Here is a 19,464-nt window from a genome sequence, read left to right on the forward strand (position 1 = left end):
CTATTATTGGCTTGTAGGTCCTGTTTCACCCCGTACCTAAGCTTTTTAAAGGAATACCATATTTCTGTACGAAAGCTAACTTCAAGGGGTAATAACATAGTTTACATTAGAATTGATTTTTTTTTTCAATTTTGCATAGAATAATAAAAAAGTAGGTATTCAAAGATCGTGAAGACTGTTTTGCTCTATCAAATGATGAATAACATTATAATTACTGTTAGAACTTGGTAGGCGCTAGGCCTATTGGAGAAAGATGATGATGAACGAAAAAGAGAAATTCGGCTTTGGCTATTAGCCGGTTTTTGACTTTGGGACGCTTTGGATTGCTGAAAAGCGGGAGGTACACTGGAGATAGAGCGACTATGTCAGGTAGCTCTTCATATCTAACTTCTGATGACCTGTAGAGAAGAAAATCCAGATGACTTTTGTATTGCCATCCCTACGCAGAGTGCTAGCACATTCTCTGACATATACTTGTCCGGTTGTCTTTCTCGGCGTAGCGTATATGAAATTTACTCCAGTGACGAAAGCTCAACATGTGGCTGGTTTACTACAAAACGATCAATTGAAACGCTATACGTGTTTCAATCATTTACAAGACATCATGTCTACTGTGGGTAGCACCTAGGTTGGCAAAAAATAAATCTGTGTGCTATTACACACTCTTTTTATTTAAAAACCATTTATAGCTGGTAAATAAAAATAAGATTAAAATTATTAGTTTTATTAAACTGTTATATTGTTGTCAACATTTAAACTTATTCCAAGTCATTCCTGCAATAATCCCCAGGACTTCTCTGGCATTGCATTCAAAAGCTTGTTTTAATAAATGTAACTGAATACATGTTCATAAATAACAGGTGAGAATAACTTGGTATGTAACACAAAAGGATTGTTTCAACAGTTTGTTTTCTAAAAAAAATAATTAGGAGAATTGTTAACAAATATTTAGCCCTTCACAAAAAAAAAAATCAGACAAATCATATATTTTTGCTGAAGAAATTTTTATTTTACTTGTTGGTCAAAATGAAAAACTAGTATACTGATATAAAAAAAAAAGCCAGCACTTGGAGCAAATAATAGTTAAAGGACACTGTATGGTTATTCACAGATACATTAACATCTTAACCCTAATTCTGAAGCAATTTTTCATACATTTCTAAACCATAAGGGTCATACACGTTGAAAATGGATATACATAATATTTTCCTACAATTTTTTTTAAATAAATGTTTACACTGTTTCTCTTCTACAGAATTTAACATTTGCAAATGCATGCATTAATACCAGTAAGTTTAAGTATATACAGATGAAAAAAAAAAGTTAATAAAGACAAAATACTAGTAGTAACCAAAGAATTGTCCTTTAATGCAGTAAACTGCTTTAAGCATAACTTTCGGCTATTTAACTATATTTTGTTAGAGTTTGTAATAGAGACCTGAAGATGTGCCCCACCCCTACATATCTACATTAAGTTTTGTGTCTAGCAAACACAAATAAATATACAAAAAATAAACCTTTATTAAAAGTACTTTTAGATTTTGTCTATGCATGTGAACATTGTTAGCTTTAGGGCATTAAAATCTGACCCTATCCTCAGTCTACTCCCAAAATAAAAGTTAACTCTTGCTTTAATACACAACAGACACTTTATCTCAGCCCACAAAAAAAAAGAAAGAAAATATTTTATATACATTTGCCACATTTTTTGAGATAATCCAAGCAGATTAATATTGGCATTTAACAGAAACTTAGAAAAAAACCAAAAAAACAAGGCTTTTGTATGGCATTCAAGAATCTTATCTACTTGAACTCAAATAATAAAAATCAAATCAACAATGTCCGTTTTTATCAGTAAACAAAATTTACCCATGTACTTTGTACTGGATTCTCTTAGTTTCACAAAAAAAACTGTTGAATTGGAAATAAAAACATTTTGATTCCTAAAATATGACAGCTCATAGGAAAATAATGTTTTTATGCATAGGAAGACTAAGATGATATCCTATGTAATGAAAGTTACTAATACATATTAAAACTGTCACTTGACTATTCACTTTATTGTTTGTGTTTCCTAATAAACTATCAAAATTCAAGTTCATTTTTCTGTCAGTTTAAATTAACTTCTCTGATGAAGTAACTAACTTTATTAAAAAAAGCATGTTATCACAATGGGTTAACTAACAGTTCTGAGCATAGCATAATGTGTATATAATTGAAAAGCACTTAGTACATTAAAAAACAAAAACTGTGCCAACTCATAAGTGTTAAACACTTTTAATGAAGCTCTCCCAAACAAAAGGACCTGTACATTGCTTCTTATTTACAAAGATGTTTAACTTCAGTTTAACTAAGAATATTCTGTAATTACAAACAGAATCACAAAGCAAGTACCATTTTTAAACAATCAGTTTCATTCTGTAACTGCACTAAAAAATAAATGATATAATAATAATGTGTTACAAAAATCAAAGGCAACTCGCAGGTAAATACATACCTTTTTAAACTAGTAGTCAATATGTATAAAATCTTTTGTGAAGGATGACAGATCTTTTAGATACTAAGCATGCTTTGTTTTTTAGTTACCTTAAAGCAATATAAAACATGTAGGTATGTTTGGTAATTATTAATGTTACTGTAGTCTATACTTGTCACTAGTTTCATGGCATTTTTAAATATCAGTGACATAGAAAGTACCTGTTTACTAGCTACCATTATTGTTAAAATATTAAACAAGATTATACCACACAATAATTTTCATTAAACAGCTCAAAATCTTCAGTTGCTGTTTAGTGATGCATTTTAAATTCATATCCAAGCCAAAATTTTTCTATCATCATACACAGTATAATAAACCCTAAGTCACCATCACTTAAATCATATTATTAAAGTTAATATAATTTCAGATATCATGATGAGTCATAATAATTCAGCACTAAATGTTGAAAAATAAAAAGATGAAAATATCAGTTACATGCTGCTAGAACAGTGGGTGTAATCTTTCTCAGTTCTCACTAAAACCTATGTACAGCTGGAAGTCTGATCAACCATAAAATGTTCCTCTTTTGTAAATGCACATCTTATAACTCAAAAAACACCACTTTCACACTACACTATCACTCTAGGTGGAAATGTCACCAGAACTGTTGTTTTTTTCTTAATGCCGTTCAAATCAATTATATAAAAACTCCTTAAGACTCATTAACAGACCTCTTTAAACAACTTGTACTGGGGTAGTTTTAAAAATATTTTGGGAATACATTTCAACCAGGTTATTCAACATCCCAATCTCTTTTCTCTCTTTTACTAAAAAGTGCAGGCTAGCATCATGTGAGAGAAACTGATTATGTTTTTACAACAAAGCTGTACATCATGAAGAATTTTACAAAACAACCAAGGCTGTCAGGAAAGAATAGCATTGGTCTTTCTTAAGATGGTGATGTTGTCTAAGCTCGACCACTTTTTGAAGCCATTCTTGTGGAGTTCAGCCAGTTTGTCCTCACATATTCGAGACATTGCCTACAAAACATAAATTTAAAACATTTTGTACAAACACAAATGCTACACCTCAAACTAAGTATTTTATAACATGATAACAATGATTACTGAAGAATAAGTTTTCTTACAGTTCAATCATTACCTCGCCAAATACTGCAAGAGTAGTTTTAGCCAGTAAAATTGTTACTTCCCAATAGAATTAAACATAGTTAATTATGTAATATTCAAAGTCTCAGTAAAAAATAAGCTAATATAAAGTATTCTTAGAGTATAAATATTATCATTAAAACTGAATGAACACTGAGAGTTCATACACTTGGTGATCAAAAAAATAAATTTAAACAATATTAACTGAAAGGATAACTTCTGTGTACCTTTATTTTTTGAGCATTTTGAGTATCTGCACTTTGTATCTTGCAACAAGTAACAATACAGCTTTATCACTGTTTAATAAAATGTAACTAGAATAACCTATGATATTAGCCTTAATTGCTTACTAAATTACATAACATGGGAATATTTTGTACTTTGTGAATTTTTAGAACTGTGTTACTCAAAAACCACTACATATGGAAAATGAAAGAACAAAAAAGGGGATGTTAAAGAAGTTATACAACTGTGTTACACAGAAAATCATTTGATACATCATAATAACTGGGTGGTGGCACACCTCAACCTGAGGTTGTAGCTGATAATTCAGGACATGGCTTTCAAATCTTGGTATATAAATTATGGCATTATGTATGTTCTTGTAATCAATTTGGCACAAAAACTTACTCCTAATAAATAGTGTAACACCCTGTTATAATGCCAATCTTACAGATACTTGCATGAGTGTAGTTTGATAAAATTCATAGCCCCCTTTGAAGCCTTAGGTATATTTATCAGATACAAATTTCCAACTACTAGCTAACATCTAATGATCAGGATAAATATTATAACTAAAATAACAATTAAGCTCAATATTGTTAAGTATTTTCAAATCTATTTTATAGGCCCTATAAATAACAACCTACATATAACTACTTTAATGTACTTACTTCAAGTTTCTGAGCTCTTTCTTTACTGAGTTGTTCAGATGGAAAAGTAAGATCATTCTGGTCAGCCAGTGTACGCAAATCAAAGTAGTACTTTGCATAAACACTGGCAGGAACATTGATATTGAACTGTAACATTTCAAGGAACTGCCGTTCTAACTCATTCCTAAATAGTCAAAAAGGAAAATTTGAAATATTTGATTTTTTGTTATTTTTGCTTAAGTCATTACAAACAGCATCTTGCAAATTTCATACATTTTGAATTACCATATTTCTAAATATACTTAATAACTAGAGAATTGTCAAAAGTGACAATCTTCTATCTTTTCTGAACAATTCTTAGTTGTCAAATTACTATATTGCTTCCATGGGTAAAATAATCATGTGGGAATGGGGGGAAAGTAGGTAAGTTTATAAAGACTTTATATGACAATAAATACAGGTTGTTTTGCCTCTGAACTCCACGACAACTTAGAAGTAACATTTATTATGCATCTACAGTTCAGAAACAAAAACCATAGCCTGTTTCTCTGGAGAAATTAACAGAAAACTAGTTTATGCAAGCTGTCAAAACCAGCCACAAAACACGAACAACAGAATTAGCACATATTAATTCAAGTTTAATAGTGATACTGAAAGTGATGTGAAGTCAAAGAAACAAGAACTTCTGTATATATAAACCATAAAAAGGAACTTAATCTTTCCAAAGATGTTAAGAGTCAAAGAATACAACCAAGTACAAAGAGGCTATGAAATAACTTTTAAAAACCCAGAAAACACATAAACTAACACTCCTATAACACACAAAATAACAACAGACATCTCTAATTTTTGAAGTGGTAGGAGAATCAAGAACACTGATCTGAAAATCAACCCTTTAATGGATAGAAAAGCCAAAAGAGTATTAAAAATTGAACTAGGTGGTTTTGGGTGTATTCAATCAGAAAAAACATAATTTGATTATTTTATACTTTCTTTTATTTATACATCATTTTTAGGGGATGGAAATATAGCTGTCACTGCCTTATAAAAACTTCTATAATCTGGTAGCAACTACATGGCCTAAGTCTTTGAAAGGGTTAAGAAATATAAATACACATATAAAAACTATAAACAAAACAAGCGCTATTAAAATACATTTGTAATGCCAACGAGTCACTACCCACTCAAATTCAGTTGATTCCATCAAATTATCACACCTGTATGCCAATAGAGGGTAAAATATATCTTTAAATTAAAGACAAAAATCTCTAAAAGTTAAAAACTAATTTACTCTTAGTTACTGGGGCTTTCCCAGTTGGACGACTGAAACTATTTCATAGATCCCAACTTAAGCAGAAAGAATTACAACATGAGAGTGGTAACTAACTGTCACTCAGAAATATAAGCTGTAAAAACCTGCACAGATGAGAGTTTCAAAAATAAAGTGTATAACACAACTCACTAGAGCACCTAGTAATTAAATGCATTCAATCAGTGGTTCCAAAACTCGGAACTGCAGTAAAATTTCATTAGGACCATAGCAAATACACAACACTATTAAGGTATTCAGTATCTATAGATTCATTGGGTGGGGAGGCCTCAATCAAGATGTGAAATGTTCTTGGGAGGCCTTGTGGTGAGAAAATTTGGGAACCATGCACTTGATGATGGTGATAAGAAAAAAAAACATTAAAAAGAAACCAGACAGGTAAGCTATAAAAAAAAATAAATTATATGCACACAAAACTGCTGTTACAATAATGGACTGTAGAGAGGGAATAAGTGAATCTTAGCTAAGTTAAGATGTGCAAAAATATCCTCATAATTATTAATAATTATCTAGTTCTAGTCAAGATAGAGTAAGAATTACTGGCAGATAAATGTGACATCTATCTTCATTTGACAAACCGAAAACCTGCTGTAAAAAAAAAATTCTAGATTTTTCATTTTCTGCTAAAAATGTTGAAAAAATAACTGCATCAACGTGCTAAAACTTCAAAAACTGACCAGAAAAATATGGTAAAAACTCGTGTAATAAAATCCAAACAAACAATAATTACATCAACAAAATATCCATGTGCAGAAACCTACATTCAAACATCCAAAATTCAATTCATAAAGAAATTAATTTAATTAACAGCTCACTTCAGCAGCAGCAAAAAAAAATTGTATTTTCTTAACAGGTTATCAGTGAACACATTTAAATTTTATTGAAAGCTGCAGTCATGATGAAAATCCAGTTGTGGGCAGGTTAGTACCTGTTTGAAGTTCATTTTAATTGTAAATGTAAACTTCATATCAAGCAATATTACCTCTCAAACACTATAAGCCAGAATACTCATAATGAAAAAGATTTAGAAAAACTTATACAGGAAGATGATAATCTAGACTTCAATATATAAGTAACCAAGCAAAGTTGGAGTATAATCCAGAAAAAAAATATTAAAGAAGAATAGTGGAGCAGACCAACCTTATAAAAGGACTAGATCTAAAGGACACCCAGATACATGTCATTCTTCTCAGAAGAGTACGTATTTGCCATTTACACTCATTAATTCAGGTAAAAGAGTGAGTGACAGTGGAAATGGTGTTGTACCTGTGGAACCAACAATGGGACACAGATGGTGGTATTAAAAGGTAGAAGGAATACTATGTCCTGCTCTTGCAGTGAAAGATTCTCAAAGGAGCAGCCCAATCAAAATATTAAGAGTGGGCATGCTAAAGAGGTTGTGAGTCAAGTAAAAGATTAAATTATTGGCCATTCAGGGAGACTGAATAAAGACTAAGTAGTCCCAAGAATGGGTTCAACAATGTAAAGGACAGTGCAATGAAAACATACAACAAAATATAGTAATATGAATAAAAACATAAATTATCCCTATCCTTGTTAGGGCTGAGACATCTTGTGAAAACAGTCTTCCTATATTTCCAATACCACACAAGGATGAGCATGCAGAGGTAGGAAAGATACCTGTCAAGGCATCATTAGCCACCAGGTTGCAGCCTTTGTCCATTTCCAGAGGATGTTGATCCTCTCACTGAGCTGCGGGGCAGAGGATAGAATTGCATCTAGGACAAACAAAGAGGTTTAATAACATTTGAGAGTCCCAACTGGATAAATCCATATAAATAGTCTCTGTATAAAGGAGGAAACTGTATTTAATTTACTGTATTTCTTCTAAAGAGTACTAAGACTGGGTAGCCAAAGACACAACCAGATGTTGATTTCAATAATATATATCCTGGAATTCATGCTGAAGATGTTCAAGAACATTATGATAAACAAAATTATTAATGTTGATGAAGCAAGATCCAAGAAGTGAGAATCAACATGAAGTAAAAACAACCTATGTTGATCCCCTCCAAAAGATGCAGTTCATGCAAGATAGCACAGAATAGTCTTGACAGAACATAGAGAATGTCATTCAGAACAAGAGTCTGTGACAGTCAGGTTAGTAAGACAATAGAAGAAAAATAGCAGTAACTCTCTCTCCTGCAGTCTTTGGTAGGAAAGCTCTATCAAGACATAAGAACAGAGCTTACATATTAAAAGAAAATAAGCATCAATGGCAAAAAATGTGTGATTGTCTCCTCCCTGAAAAGTGGGTATAAGAGAGGCAGATGACTTCTGTGGCATCTGAAAGTGGCAGAGATGGTAGCTCTGTAGCCTGCACAAAAAGAAGCAAACAAGCCACAATCATGAAATGAGTACCTCAAAAAGAGATAACCTGTTGGAAAGTTGGCAAAAAACAAGATTCAGAATTCCAAAGGCACCAATTCCAAAAGATAGACCAACAAGATTGGTAAATTAATACTAAAAATAAATGACCTTATAACACCAAAGCTTTGCACTGTCAGTTTTGATTTTTGTTTTAGTGAATGCTCATGAAGAAGCTGTAAAGCAAAAAATTGAGTGTTTAGTTAAATAGAAATAATTTTGGTATTATAATGTCATTTATTTCTAGTATTAATATGTCTTCTATACACTAACATGCAGTACAGAAATTAAATAAAAAGACTGGTAAATTGCCAGGGTGGAAAGTCTGCAATAATGTGAAAACATTTGAGATATCCAAGAAGAAAATCTGGCTTCTCTAACAAAGAACCACATAACAGCCAGCTATACAAAGTTGTAGACAGCAAACATCATTGTGGAAGATGTAACATAATAGGATCCTTCTAAGATAGACAACAGCATAATGGAAACCATGGTAGGGCAGGCCAGCATGAGCCAATAAGAATTTGACAATAGGACAACAAGTCTTGGTCAATACCCAAGGAAGTAGACAAATAACAGGGTACCTATAGAGAAAAATATTATTTTATGACTGGCTCAAAGCATCCACTGCTGGAGAAGCTGGATAAAGAAATGGAAACCACCAAGCATATGATATTCAAATTTTTGACACAATGAATGAAATACTGAATAGTACAGGGTCCAATCTGTTGTTAGAAGTTAACAAGCTCTAGAAATAGAATGCACTTGAAAGTAGAAAGTCATAAAACCTGGGACATGACAAGTTCAGAGAAAGACACAATGTGAATGTAGCCAAACAAGTAGAGATACCACAGCAAAAATAAATAAATAAAGACTGAGATTGAGTCCCACTACCTGTTGATATACATCACTATAATCAAATTACACTGGGCAACAATAAAAAAAATTCTCTGTCACTAGAAAAAATGCATCTGTTTCTGAGTAATTTGACAATGTTGATTCTAAAAATCATGTTCAAAATTACTGACCACCTGTAGTTTTCAAGTTATGGTATGTTTGTTCAAAATACTCTTATATATATTGTGAAAATAACTTTTTCTTTCATAACTTTATTTACTCATTGAAAATTTAATTTAAGAATGTATAATCTGCATGCTTTGATAAGTTTCTTTCATGTTCACAGCATGAGCAACAATGTGCAAAAGTACAGCTTTCAGACTGACTTTAGGTGAGTCAATAAAAAGTCTCCATTCTTGAGGATGATGTTCGCTACCTAATTCTTCCTTAGTGCATCAATACTTGTACAGAAACACAAAGCATCTTGCATGCTGTAGTGAGAAGCACAACTTTCGTGTCAACTTCGGTAAACTGAACCTCTTATTCCTGGAGTTAATAGAATTACTAGATGAAAAGGATGAAGACGATTCATTGTTTTCTTTGCAGGATATCTCTTCTGTTTCCCAATTCGCTGGTGGATGTGGCACTGGAAGACCATCCATTCCTATGAGGTACTGGTTTCATTGCAGATACAACATCTTGATTTTTAGTTTTGCCTGAATATCCATAAACATTAGTCATGCAAAAACAACAGTCAGTTAGATGGGAACTTCAAATGGCATATTGCTCTCTTCTTCTTCAGCCACTGTGTTAAGCTAGACATGCAAACTGTACAACACACATGTAGAACCTAATGTTTTTCTTGGTCCCCAATTTTTCACTCAAAATAGTGGTAGTAAGCTACCTTTACCTTGTGTGTGATGTTTTTCCTTCATGAAAGTGTAATATATTTTCCACAAATGCAGCAGAAATTGTCTGGGTGATTTTTGCACCTTCAGACTTTACTTGAATTGGAGGCAGCCAGAATTTCAAACAATTTTCTAAAAAATATAAAATAATATATGTTTACAGAACTAAAGTTTAAAAGATTTTAGGAAACAGAGAATTTGATTATATTGCAGATAAGATGCAAGGAAGAGAATTGGACTTCATTTTGACTGTGTGCAGAGCAGGGTAAAGTGATCAACTGAGTAAGTGAGAGGCAACTGAGAAAGAGAGGTCTGACTTCTCCCCTTTTATGCTCAGTCAAGGGACTTCTCAAATGTTCTAGCAAACTGAGCATGTGAGGGTTTTGTGATTCCCAGGTGGAACAGGTAAGCATGGAAATGAAGCAAAAGTGGTGCAATTCTCTACAATTATATTAAGAACAAATGAACAATATATTTCAAATTTTACACCAATACAATACAGTCAGTGTTTGAAGTTATCAAAATGTATGCCTTTTACCCATTAAACTGTTCAAGTAAACTTAATTTCACAGAACTATTGTACTGAGTTGATTGCATGTTATTTCATATAGTGCTGATATAATATAGAGATATTATGAAAACTCAAAATCTAGAGGTGATGGTTAAATTCTGACATTTTTGAAATCAGCATCATCAGGTTACCACGAATCACTTGACTTTTCTTCAATAGCAAATTTTTTGTTGTCCAGTGTTATCTGTCAGTACTAAAACATAGCAGTGTTGTAACAAGAACAGGAACTTCTAACATGCATCTTGAACTGCCCAGAGCTTCAACAGAGTTGTGAAAAATGTGATTTCAGGAGACCAGACTTGAAAGATGACATTCCCCTAATACAACACTCCAACCCTAAAGGGAGGCATTGAATAAAAGATGCAGATTCAGTGGAGGTGGAAGAAAAAGGAAACCTATAATGGTAAATATGCAAATGAGCCACACTTTAAGGTCATCAATAGTAGTAGGAGAAATTCTAAGAGACAACAGATCTGAGGATAAACTTTACAAAAGGGTAAGATCCCATTGTAGATGTTTCACGTAAGCATGACATGTGAGAATTGCACTATAGAACAAAACCATCATTCTCAAAACAGAAAGGACATCTATGGCAGACAGAGGAGAAGAGAAGGAAGTGCACCTGAAACTACAGAGATTGCAAAGCCAAGATTGATAGATATACAGTTCCTTCAAAAGTGTTGGTCCAAAATCCAAGATGGACTAGATATTGAGAATGAAAGCTAACTGGGTGGCCGATTGAGTATGAGCCACTGACCAAAAATAACTGAGTGAGAATACTCCAATCATCCACGTAATGATGAAAATTGATATTTAGTGTGTGTTGAAGATCAAGTAATGCTTTGACTACACATGTGAAAACATAGGGTCCAAAACCACACAGAAAAGGGAGGATCCATATGAAATTGATAAGAAGATGGGTGAATCAGGAAGTTCAAGCAAGTCTTTGATATCCCATTATCATCCAAAAGCCTTTAAAAAGAACTTCAATAAGTTTATCATAGGTTCCACCTTGAAATGAGGAATTTCTAGATAATAATTGAGACAGAAAAGATCTAATACAAATCTCCAATTTCCTGTTTTTTTCACAAAAAGACAAGAGTAACACCTTGTGTGAACTTGAAGTAAAACTTCAACATCACCTTGTTTTTTAAAAAAGTTCAAAACTTCCAAATCTAAATATCAAGTAGATACTGAAAGTCAAAATTGGAAGAATAAGATGAAATCGATTAGAAACCTGATGACCCCAACAATCACTAAACCAAGGGTTCAAAGATGAACAAAAGATTTGAAACAACCCTCAAAAAGTTCAGACAGAGTATTCATCCAGAACAGTCAAAGAGTAGGTAATAACACAACCCAATGGGCTAAAGCATCAAAGAAACATGAGAACCACATGGTAATAGATACAATATCAGTGAGGCCCCGCAAGAAATGAAAACTGCAAAGTAGATAGTTGATCCTGATTAAAATAATCAGCTAATAGTTAATAATGGCTCAGAAAAAGAAAATCTCAAAACAAGAGAAATGATAGTATACAGGGCAGAAAGCTGATGATTGGTCAAAGTAAAAAACCACATGGAAGGCCGGCCTGAGGGTCATGCACTTGAATGGTAATACGAAGAAGTGGACTATGAAGTCAATTAATACAGAGCTAGTTTCAGAGGTGAAAGAAATAATGAATTCAAGTACTGAATCAAACACGACAAAATCACCCTCAGGTGTAACAGAAATTGGTTCAATACTTAAAATAGAATATAACCGAGAGAAAAAAAAGAAATGAAACCAGCAGATGTGTTATCAGAATATGCTAGCAGACAAATCCTGCTCTGCATTCACTGAAGGTGAAGAGGCCTGAGTAAAAGACCGATTTTAAAGAAAAACAACAAAAAATGTTATACCAATTGAGCATCAATATAATTGTGAAGCCTGTCTGGAACATCAGCATACAAATCCAATGTAGCCACATGGTCACCCTCCATACTAGAGGCAAACTGCACAAGTGAAGCCTTCAATAAGTTGTAGAAATCCAAAAGTGGTGGAAATATTTGTCAGACTCAATGTTGAATTCCAAATTCATTGTAGCAAAGTTAAAAGCGTGACTCTCAATAAAAAATCAATATCACAAATTCTGAATTATGATTGGAAAGCAGAGTTTATGTACAAGTATCCTGATGTTTGCATACAAGTCAATTGGATGGTGGGAGAGTGGAGAATTATGGGCAAATGTTCTGCAATGTGAAAAGGACATTCAGAAATTTTGAGTCACATGTTTTGTTGACAGCATGAGTGTAAACTCAACAAGGAAAGGCTTACAGTTTTCCAGGGGTAAGACTGTCTGATTTGAAGCTAACTTGTAATGGATATGTCTAATCATGCAATTTCTTTAAGCACTGAATCACTTTCAAGTTACACTATTCATTAACTCTGCTTGCCAAGAATATAGATACATAATACTTGCAGTACCAGATTTATATTTTGATACACAATAAAAAGTATATTTTAATATTTCATTGCATATCTAAAACTTGAAACTGGTAAACTTTGGGATGTTTATCATTTTCATGGTGGCACAAAATTTCAAACTCATATGTGGTTAATACCACACTTTTCAAAGCCAAATCACAGGATGAACACTGTCCCATACATGTGCCTATGGCAGAGCTCTAGAGGCCACAGAAGAGCTTATGGCGGTGAAATATTTAAAACATTTCTCCACTAATATTTCATGGCAAAAATATTTCTCTATTGAGTGACTTTACTTAAAATTGTAAATAACATTCAGGAAGTTGAATATTTATTTAATAAATCTTCCCAAAGTTCATGTAAATTTTTGGTACCTGTATTTCAAATTCAAGTTCAATATACAATGATCCACATTTGTTAACTATAAAACCCAGAATTCATATCACCTTTGGAATCCGAATAAAAAAAACATTGTATATATTTCACTCACATAGAAGTGGTAAGCAACTTTACTAGTCGAATAGGCAAAAGAAAAAGGAAGTTGTGCACTTAACTGTAATGTGTAAAAATATTTATCAACTTAAAACTGTGATACCTCAAAATTTAATGCAAGTCTTGCTCTATGTATCAATTATAAACACACACAATATTCTGCCTGACTGATGAATCATTAATCACTACTTGAAATTTGGTTTGTAAAAAGTTATTGCCTCTATCCTGCAGTACTCAACAAACACTATTAGTACCCAGGGAGCCAAGGGCCCATTCTGAGGTTTGGGTAGTGCCAGTCTGCTGTCCAAGGGTGGTTCCATTTTTCATTAGTATGACGTTAAGAAAATTTTTTAGGGTGGCCTAGGCAGGGTCATAACCATAGCAACTGTCGTCAAAAATTGATAATTTTTCCAAAATACATTTTCTGCTAAAACTCCATCCATATTTATCATAAAAGTATGAAAACATCCTCTAAAAGATGACACTATCAATATTTAAATTAGCTCATTTGCATATTTATGACATATCATTAATATGCAATTTTCACCAAAATTTTGTATCCTGGTCAAAATTGTTCACTACTATTTAATATTTTAAGACTTTTAAAGAGAAAATTCACACTTATTATACAGTATAAGAATTACTTATATCATTTTAAGTGTTGCTTTGTTGACAGCTTTTCAAAATACTGCTAAAACAGCATCATTTCCATGGTAAACCATCAAGTGAGAAGCTGGTCATAGTGTTGGTATATTCATAATATTTCAAATGTGTTTCTTATTGTTTTTGTGTATTATGTCAGCTAGAAAATTCCCTGGATAAACCCCAAGAATCATAACTCTTTCCACTGTCTTAATCATGCTTGTATCAGCATATTATAACCTCTGGTTGCCACATCTATCACATCAGATTATTTGTGGTCATATTGCATGCAGGAACAATAACTGTGAGGACGAATTCAGAATACTGAAAAGTCACTACAATAATTTTTAACACTTAAAATTAGATTAAAAATTCGTGAAATAACAGTATTTACTATGAAGTTCATGAGATATGTTGAAGTTACTGACTTCAAGATAATGACAAGACCCTAGTGATTATGATTTTTGGTAAGTAACACCTAATTGTTTTCATTTTTTAAATAATAATAAGCAAATAAATAAATAAGCAAACAAAGCATGTTTTAAACTTAAGTGCTTAACATTCAATAAACATGCAAGTTAAATATACATTATGAATCAATAGTGTTATCAGTACTGGATTGCTTCGTATTCAGGCCCTCAATGAAGGAGGAACAAAATTCTTGACCCATCACAGACGTGCAGCCCAGCACCTCTGACACAACAAGAAAAAAAAACAGTACAGCCCAGATTAAGCAAAGTGTACGATACGTCAGAAGCAGTTAGGAAAACTGTACAATGTTAAAGATAAGCACTATGTACACTCAAAACTGCAGCAAATGCCTGACAAGACAACACCTAGATACAGATAAACTATTTGAAAAAAAGACTCATTCCTTGCGGATCAAAAACTTGTATGGCATTCAAATTGTAGAAACAGTTATTTGTTGAAGAAAACTTATGAATGAATACAGAGAGAGAGAAACAAAATACACAAGCTTCACAAGAAGACACAACTGATGAGGATCCAACAAACATGTCGTCCCATGTTTTCAAAGTATGATAGCAAGAAATAGTATGTAATTTGCTGTTAGGTGTACGATGTTTGTGGGAAGTAGCTCTCATTGGTGGAGACAGGAAATATATAGCACTCTTTACAGAAAAAAGCCAAATAACTTGACAGTGAGAATTTGTTATAGCATATCAAAGCATTTGGAGATGAAACATTAGATACGGTTGCAAAGGATGTATGCTATCATAGGGTTTAAATGAACCAGAATATGGTCAAGCGTAATATGGCAATCTTATCTACTGAACCAAGTGACATTTATGATGTAGCCTTCAACACACTTGTCGAGGAAATAATAGAATAACTGCTCAGTAACTCATCTGTACTCCTGCTATATACAATCAGAGATTAATACCAAACACTGTTTTGAAACAATGGAGTATTCAATTGGGAATCTTACGAGTCGCATTGCTTAAATAAATGTTTAGTGAACCATTACTGGAGCTTGTTGTTTTTCTCTCACACAATCTATTCATCATACATTGTTTGTTCATCATCACTCACAATCAGTGAGATGTTGTCAAAAATGAAGTCCCTAAATCATGAAAGCAACTCATTTGTTAAGGGACATTGCAAAGTCTTGTAAATCATCATAGGAACAAACATTAGATGAGTTATTAAACGTATCTTCTGATGCAGCAAAGCATCTTGTCCTAGAAAAGATATATCAATTTGTGTAGCAACTTCTGTCTGACAAAAATAAGGATTTCAACACAGGTGTGTCAGTTGACATAAACGATAAAGCCCTGCACCTGTTGCAACAAATTCTGTACAGTGTATGTGGAATAAAACCCCACTTAGCTTTGGAATAGCAATGAACCTATACAATCAAACATGAATTGATAACAACAATGAATCACCTAGACTAGTGGATAAGCTATGACACACTTGATCGACTTCTGATGTCAATTTTTAATACTGACAAGATCAAGGAAACCAGTATCTATCTACCTCCAAATATGAGGCCTGGAATTTTCATGCTTTTCCCTATTGGTAACATTGACTAGCATGAAAGGACACAGAATGGGTCAACCTTTCATGTCACAAGTCCCATAATTATTATAACCAGCAGGATACAATGATGATGCAGACACCGAGCAGAATAAGATGGACACTCTAAATAACCGGCAATGTTCAGAATCTAGCCAACATCCCAACAGTAATGCAAATGGTACTAGGAAGTTGAAGAAAACCCTATCAAGGAAACAAACAGCTGATGAAGCCACAACAGAAAGTATTTCACAATGCAGACTGACTCCAGGTGACAGAAAACAATCAAGGTTACTTTCAGCTGGTACCAACCTTGATTCTCTGAGGACATCTGATCCACAAGTGAGTAAGCATTTGTTGGTTTTGTGGAGTTTAGCCAGAATTACACCTACAGGGCTGATAAATGATGAAATTGATGAGAAAATTCCAGGATACAGTGCATTCTGTGCACAGACTGCACAAGAACACAAAGCTAATGCAATCAGTTATCTACCTCTCATTACATCTTCACCAATCAACCATGGAGTTGTGAAAACTGCAGATCAAATTCCTCACATCAATATTATTACATTCTAGAGGATTTTTGCATTTTTCATTTGATATATTACTTGTGCACTTGCAATGAACATTAAAGGAGTCATTTAAAATATTAACAATTTTTGGGGAAAATGTATGTTTTGGGGTTGCCCTGGAAATGGTACTCTTACACGTTATTTTGGAAAGCTGTCAACAAATCAACACCCACAATGATATAAGTAATGCCTATACTGTATAATAATCCTAAAATATCAAATAGTAGTAAAAAAATTACAACAAGGATTTAAAATTGTTATGAAAATTTACATATAAATGGTATGTCATGAATATGCAAATGAGTTAATTTAAATATCAATAACATCTTCTTTTAGAGAATGTTTTCTATTTTCATTTGATATATTACTCTTACATTTATGATAAATATGAACAGAGTTATAGCACAAAATGTTTTTTTAAATGATTTATTTTTAACTCTGATAACCATGGAAACACTCTTGTCCAGGCCTCCCTGTGTAAACCTCCAAGGGGTGGCCACCCTAAAAAATTTTCTTAAGGTCCATACTAATGAAAAAATTACACCATCCTTTGACAGCAGACTGGCACTGCCAAACGTCCTTCGGCTCCCTGGGTATATGTATAAACACGTAATTTCAAAAACACACCATCTTTTCTTGTTTTACTTAATGAAACATATTTCAAAGTAGTTCTCTACAAAATATTAAGTCTCTACTCACATGTCTTCAACACTGATATCTTTCAAGATTTGACAGTAATCCACATTCCACACAGCCTGATCATCCCATACTTTGGAAGATAGAAGAATAGCACCCAACACTATCCTTCGCCATGTACTAGGCACAATATCTATCTCAGCATATGTTAGAAGTCTTTCTAAGTATACCTGAAATTGATTTTGATTTACAGATGAACTTTACGAGAAGAATTTTGTAATATAAACACGTAGTCAGCACTATCTTTCACCATTGTTTAAGTTGATCAAAAATATTTTTATGAATTGATTTTGTTATTTAAAAAATAATTAAAGAACCAGGTAAGTTTGTAATTATCAATGTTATTTTCTACTCTGGTTCACAAAAATAGGTACTGTAATTCTGCATTTCAAAATCACTAAAAACCATCTCCAATGTTTCAAAGGATAATGATATTCTTCATCAATTGAATTGGAAAGATAAATAAAAAAATGTCATTAAAATTAAATAAAAGGATCACACTTGTAAATTACAAACCAACAGAGCTGGAAAAAACAACAACAAAAGAATACCACCATACATCATAACAATAAGTTGCCACACAAACTAAATCAGTTATGTGAAAATACTAGGAATGTGATAACGATCACTATCATGATTGATTTGAATTTCAGTGTTACAAATATACCATAACTTATGAAAATTAGGTGCAATTTGATTGTGACTCACAAAAAATTACCTTACATCCCTTCAATTTTATAGTATGATCAGAAATAAAGTAGTATTCCAGAAGAGTGATGTGGCCTCTTATATTCTGAAAGTCTAACCTCCAGTTAGCATTGTACTTGGCCAATATAGCTGGACAGACTAAACACAGAATCTGATATGTGACTTCAGCCTGTAATAAATTATCCAGAGTATCTTGGGGATGGGATAACATGTCTTAAGATTCATATTGATATAAAATAAAATAGATAAGCCATACAATCACTTGCAAGCTAAACACTGCTAAAATTCAGGATGAAGAGAAAATAAATTTATTTGGTTTCAATTTGTTAATTCGCATCATTAAATTATGAGGCTACAACAGAATGTGAAAAGTAACATACTGTTGTGAACTATTTTCTTGATGATGATGAGTTAGTTAAATCAAACATAGAAAATAAACTTTCTCTTAACCTAGAATTTTAACCCACATTTAACTTTCAATTCTTATAATGAGTTGTTTCAAAGCTCTTAATTTTTCCAAAACCTCAAATATAAAGAATAACCATAGATTTATATGACTCACCACCAATCTCATTTTTTTCAACAACCTTTATGAGCTAGAAGTGTAGATACTTTTTATCTAGGCATTAACAACTATGTGGGTGTCCCTGTTGATTAATAGTCAATTACTGATATTCTTCTCTTATTTGTAACCTTCCTTTACAAAATAAACTAACTCAACTTAGCAACATGTATACTACTACTAATTTGTGTATTTCACATTGATAAGAATCAAAGTTTAAAGACACGTGCTTATAATAAAACTTCAGTAAAGAAATTTTTATTACCTGTATGACTAATCAAAACATTAAAAAAGGTACCTCTTTCAGCAGCAACGTGAATATTCTTCTTTTAACTTACATTAACTTGAGTTCTTCTTAAATGCCTTGAAATTACTAAGTTTAATAGTATACATGTAAAACGAAATGCTACATTAAATTTAACTTATGAATGCTGCCAAAAATAAAACAGTCAAGTGTTAAAGAAAATTAGTGATGGTCTAATGATTTTTGTTCAAAATATACACCTGGAAAAAAGTTAAGCACCCCCGTGTTTTTTTCAAGTGATTCAAATTCGACGTTCTTGTGACTGATTATAAATTACCATTCAATCTAAACGTGTTTATCAAATGAAATTATGCATTATTGGGCACAAGAAAACAAGATTATCACCATAAAATAACAATTTTTAATTTACTTATCATGATATCAAAATATGGCCAGTTTTCACGCTTAAAATTATCTTTAATAAGTATTGTCAG

General features: G+C 32.6%; 1 protein-coding gene across 2 annotated transcripts in view; it reads right to left on the reverse strand.

Annotated features, from left to right (window-relative positions):
* Nucleotides 1-969: 969 nt before the first annotated feature.
* LOC106462527 (cyclin-Y-like protein 1-B) overlaps nt 970-19,464 on the reverse strand; it is a 37,898-nt gene continuing 19,403 nt past the window's right edge. For both annotated transcript variants that reach the window (XM_022390024.1, XM_022390019.1), the window contains exons 6-8: nt 17,460-17,626; nt 4,539-4,701; nt 970-3,519 (exon numbers count right to left, since the gene is read on the reverse strand). In XM_022390024.1, the coding sequence (XP_022245732.1) occupies nt 3,403-3,519; nt 4,539-4,701; nt 17,460-17,626 (447 nt within the window). In that variant the 3' untranslated portion in view covers nt 970-3,402. The remainder of the gene's footprint in view (nt 3,520-4,538; nt 4,702-17,459; nt 17,627-19,464) is intronic.

The sequence above is a fragment of the Limulus polyphemus genome, unplaced genomic scaffold (genome assembly GCF_000517525.1).
Source record: "Limulus polyphemus unplaced genomic scaffold, Limulus_polyphemus-2.1.2 Scaffold46, whole genome shotgun sequence".
NCBI lineage: Eukaryota > Metazoa > Arthropoda > Merostomata > Xiphosura > Limulidae > Limulus > Limulus polyphemus.